The following is a 4976-nucleotide window of genomic DNA, read 5'->3' on the forward strand; positions in this document are numbered from 1 at the left end:
AAAGGAGAAATCAAGTTGCTATACAAAGAATTTCTCTTTTGTGGAAGCAGCTATCCACTTCCATCAAAGCTGTGGGAAAATGAGCAGATTTCAGGCCCTCTTTTCCTGACAAATGTGCTTTATGTGTCCCAAAGAGATGGTAGAAAGGAAGAATAGATACACTATGACTATTGGGTTCATGCAATATCCTACCGTGTGGCCAGCATCCTCCAACATTTGCTTTGTCTCCCGAACAGCACGTCTCATGGCAGGGCTCGGCATGGTGAAGAAATCTGTCTCATAGTAGCCTATACGGAGGGGCCGCGTGCCAGAATACACCTATGGAGTGAGGAGAGTGCCAGCTGGAAGGATGTCAGCGGCGTCAGGAGCCAACAGTACACCCATGCTGCAGGGCGAATCTGGAAGGCAGCACTTCTCTCACTCACGATCCCACCCATGGGTCCTGAGGCACTCCCACGAGCCACTGGCATTTTCAGCCTGAGCAATGGCAGCTCTCCTCAGAGCCCTTCACCCCCTTTGAGGTCCTTTACCTCTTCATTAAAGGGAAGGGGGGGCACTGTGCTGTCCAGGCTGAACATGTCCTCGCACAGGAGCGCCCGCATGCACAGCGCCAGGCTCTCCACATCTTTTGCCATCGGTCCCACTGCTGCAGCCACTGGAAGAGACCAGAAGAGAGCATTCATGACTGTGGGGTCTTTCAAGGGCACATCCCGCAAAAGCAGGACCTGTTGGCATTATTTTGACTTAGTCTAGTGTAGGCAACAGTTCCTCTTTGAGAATTGGGCTGGGGATGCCTACAGGTGTCTTCCCACCAGCAGGCCCACCGTTAAAGACCCAAAGCCGTTATCCATTAATATGTGCTCTGACATCTCCACTTCATGATTTACTAAATGAAACAAAAAGCTTTGTCAGTTTTGACACAAGGACAACATAAGACACCCCCTTTGACTGCTAATCCCACCTTCTATGAGCAGTGGCAGACAATGAAGCAACCTGAGGGTTACAGGGTCTGTTGAGGTATGTGTGTTACACACACTGCTCCCCTTGGCTCATGCATGTTCCAGTGTCTCAGGAATCACAGTGTAGGAGTGGCTCTCTGAAAGAGAACCTGCTTCTTCCTCTGAATGTGTTAGAGAAGGTTCTCCATAACCAGCTGAGGGTCCTTCTCACCCCTGCCCTACTGCCCTCCCTGGGGGACAACCATCAATTCCTACCTGCCTTCTGCCCAACAACACCAGCAGTTACTCCTTTTTTACTGCAGAGAAAAGAGACAGAAAATACAGCAGCTGAGTGGTTTTCATTGAAGGGAACGGCTTTACACAGTAGCAAGTGGCCACTAAAAACACTGCCCTCCCTTTGCAGATGCAGAGGTCGGCAGAAGCAAGGGTGAAGGGGAAACCCAAGAAAGAACCAACCTAGGCCAGAATGATTTATGCACTGTCAGTCAAGAACCACCATCCCCCAGCAAGCAGATGGAGAGGTTTCCCCTTCTACTTTCTGAGGGAACCAATGCTTTCCCTCCACACAGGCCCCACAAAACATCTGGGCAGGAGGGAGAAACAAGCCCCTGTCAGTTCCTCCTGAGTTTACCCTTGCCTACAGGAGTAGGAGCATCCCAGCACAGTGGTCAGTAGGGTGTGGGTGGGTCTCACCCAGAGACATCATGGCATGACTTGTCAGTACCTGAGTCTGTTCCCAGTGGGTTTGAGTGCACAGATCCCACAGAAGGCTGCGGGGAAACGGAGGCTCCCTCCTACATCCGTCCCAATGCCCAAGATGGACCCACCTCCTCCTATAAGTGCCCCTTCTCCACCAGAGGAGCCTCCAGGGCTTCTGGTGTAGAGCAGAGGGTTGAATGTCTGACCAAAGATTAAGTTCTTGCAGTCAAAGCTAAAAAAAAGAGAGAGAGAGAGAGATTGCAAATGAGTGGAGTGTAGGTATCTGCTGACATGGACCCCAGTTACTAGAAAAAGACCTTCAGAAGGCAATTAGCTAATTCACTAGCTGTTACATAGACATCACTTAGTCTGAGGGAGCTTCCCACAGCTCTCACGAAGACCACCAGCCCTTTCATGGCAGTCCCAGGACCTGGCTTCACTGCCAGCAACTTTCAGTGTCAGAGATTCCCCAGACAGTCCCTGCAGCAGCACAAACACGTCAGGCTTCCTGGAAAGCCTCCCTGTTCAGGTAGTCCCAGGGCCACAGCACATCCAAAGCAGCCCACCTGGAGCAGGTCCAAGGCACCCACCCTGGGGGTAAGGGTGGGGTGTCATTGCTGAGCCCTTGCTTGGGAACAGGCCGAATGTCAGAGGCAGAACAATTAGCTTAACAAGCTAACCAGTTTCCCCTTCCAGGAACATGTGTTTGCACTGCATAGTTAATGGGACCATCTCTGAGGGCTTAGTTTAAAAAAAAAAAAAAAGAAAGAAAAAAGATGAAAAGTGATTTAAAAACACCCAGAACAGGAAACTCCCATGACTTCTCTCTTCTTCTATTCTTTTGCTTCTTTATTTCATTTGGAACTAGAGTTACTTTTCATCCTTAGTGTAAATGTGTTTAAAGTAAAACTTAAAATACACTAAGGATGGGAAAGAGGTGCTATTATTTAAAAAGAAGTGGGAAATGAGAACTAGACTTGATAGAAACCCTCACTCGCGATGAGGCGGGGAGGGAGCACTGCCACCACGCCGAGGGAATGGCACCCACCTACCTGATGAGGGACTGGGGTACGTTGGTTTTGACAAACGGAATTGCCCCCTGTCTCCTGAGCACCTGCACCACCACGCTGTCCTCTGCCACGGGTTTATTGATGTTTTTTATAAACCCTAATGTGGAATCATGGCCCTGCGAATGCAGGACAAACCGGTTTCCAAAAGGAAGACTGCAATTCCCCCTGCCCCATGCGCATGCACCTCCCACAACCCATCCGTCATGCACACGTTGCGTAGTGTATTGGCAGTAAAACTGACAGCCTTCTCTGTTGGCTCATGTGGGAGATGGGCAGCAAAACCCACCACCTGCCAGAGCAGGCCATCCCACAGCAGCTATGACAAAGTCAGGCCAGATATTGAAGCAAAAAACCCCCTGCCACCAAACTTGAAACCACAGTAGACCGCAGGATACACACGGTATCATGCTGGTGGTACCTGGCAGTTGATGGAGTCTTTGATGCTGACAGGCACCCCGTAGAGCAAACCCAGCTTCTCTGGCTTCGCTTTCCGGAGCTGGGTCTCACTTTCCTCCAGATACTCCGTGATGCAATTGGTTTCTGTGGCGATTTGGAGTGCCTGGGAGATAGCAGGCAAAGCCCGCAGGTGAGACACAGCCCGCAGCACTGCACGAGAGCCTTCTGTTTTGCAAAGGACACCTGTCTCTTCCCCCTTTCTCACCTCCCCATCTGGGCAGCTGGTATCGGGGCAGCTCTTTCTGTTCCTTTCTAAGACATTTTCATGCCAAACTCCGAAACACTGTCTGGACACAGGGGGCCCATAGCACCAGCTGGTGCACGATGAAGAGAAGCACTCAGCCCAGCAGAATGCCGAAGGCTGTTCTCATCTGAGCTTCTGGGGTCGTGGGGCAGTGCAACCCCCCGACTGCCTGCATGAGCTTGCACAAAAGACAAGCCCTGTAGCAGCACCTGATAAGCATCAGGAACTAACCCCCGCCCAGGGCTATTGGTGCCCCAGAGTCAAGGTTCCGTTAGCTGCATCCTGCCTGGGTTTCCTGAAAGTGACCACAGCAAACACTTGACCAGGGTATGAATGGAGCCCTGCCGGAGAACTGCTTTTGAGATGGTTCTCCTCGAGAAGCAGGTTGTCCAGTTGGAGACTCTCCCCTCAAGTCAGGGCGCCAGCCAAGGAATCTTCCTGGGACACCCCCCTCAAGTCAGGACACCATCTGAGTGTACCTCTCTGGGCTAGAGTGACTCTTACCCCAGCGCTGGTGAGCACTGATGGCCCTGATAGCCCTTGGTATCACTAGGCGAGAGATACTCCCTTTATATCAGTGAGCTGTGCACATTTTGGGTCATTCTTCCTTAGTGTTCATAAACCTGTTGTGCAGTAATAATCCCCAGCTGACATCTGAACCTGTACAGTCAGAGTGCCAGGCAAATTTGTCTGCACCAAATCCGCATTTTTCGGAGAGCTGCTGCTGTCTGTTCCATGGGTGCCTCCACGCCAGGTGGCAGTAAATGATAACACTAAAGTGGGAAGCCAGGAGGTTATCAGGGCATTGTGGCAAAAGTAGAGGATGAAAGAGGACACGGAGTCTTTGACGTTTACCAACCCATTTGGAGATGGAGGGGAGAGAATAGCAGCACTCTGCAATTTCCTTATAGCTATACCTGCCCCTGGAAAGGTATGGACTCCCCTAGGAAGGTATAAGCTCTCTAGATGCTGTGCTTGTGCTCTGTTTTGCTCAAAGCCAAGCTGAGGACCACAGCAGCCAGTTGCCCAGCTTTCCCCTCACTCACAGAATGGTGCAGAATGGCCCAGCACTAACCAGTGACAGCTCAGCAGCATTTGAACCAGTGTTTGAACCTTGTGTTGGGCTTCTCCCCCCAAAAGCCAGCCCCACCACCTCTGCTCCTCACCTTGCCCACGTAGGCATAGAAGACATGGTCCGGAGGGAGGGAGCCATCCTGGAGTTTCCTGGAGAGCTCCGGCAAAGGCAGAGAGAGAATGGAGACCATGTTCACGGAAGGATGCTATGGGAAATGTTGAACAGGCAATTACACACCTCTACCTCAGCTCCTGGACTCCTCCTCTCCTCTTGGTGCCCACTGTAACCCATCCAAAAATTAACTGCCATTTAGCGGCCAATGGTATCATCTGCCTGAAGACTGCAATCCTGATACCAGCTGATACCAGCCGGCATAGTGTGAAGCCTTCAGGGCCAGTAGTAATCCAGGCTTTCTAAACCTTGTCCTCCTGGCCAGACCCGTCTCACCACACATCTGCTGCTTAAGAGCTTTT

At 51.3% G+C, this 4976-nt stretch overlaps 1 protein-coding gene across 1 annotated transcript in view; it reads right to left on the minus strand.

The window, feature by feature from the left end:
- LOC104492910 (fatty-acid amide hydrolase 1-like) overlaps positions 1-4704 on the minus strand; it is an 8830-nt gene extending 4126 nt beyond the window's left edge. Inside the window, exons 1-7 of the mRNA XM_010135514.1 lie at positions 4595-4704; positions 3147-3287; positions 2711-2844; positions 1684-1890; positions 1215-1255; positions 531-655; positions 193-318 (exon numbers count right to left, since the gene is read on the minus strand). Of these exons, the coding sequence (XP_010133816.1) occupies positions 193-318; positions 531-655; positions 1215-1255; positions 1684-1890; positions 2711-2844; positions 3147-3287; positions 4595-4693 (873 nt within the window). The 5' untranslated portion in view covers positions 4694-4704. The remainder of the gene's footprint in view (positions 1-192; positions 319-530; positions 656-1214; positions 1256-1683; positions 1891-2710; positions 2845-3146; positions 3288-4594) is intronic.
- Positions 4705-4976: the final 272 nt, after the last annotated feature.

This window comes from Buceros rhinoceros, unplaced genomic scaffold (assembly GCF_000710305.1).
Source record: "Buceros rhinoceros silvestris isolate BGI_N320 unplaced genomic scaffold, ASM71030v1 scaffold16014, whole genome shotgun sequence".
Classification (NCBI taxonomy): domain Eukaryota; kingdom Metazoa; phylum Chordata; class Aves; order Bucerotiformes; family Bucerotidae; genus Buceros; species Buceros rhinoceros.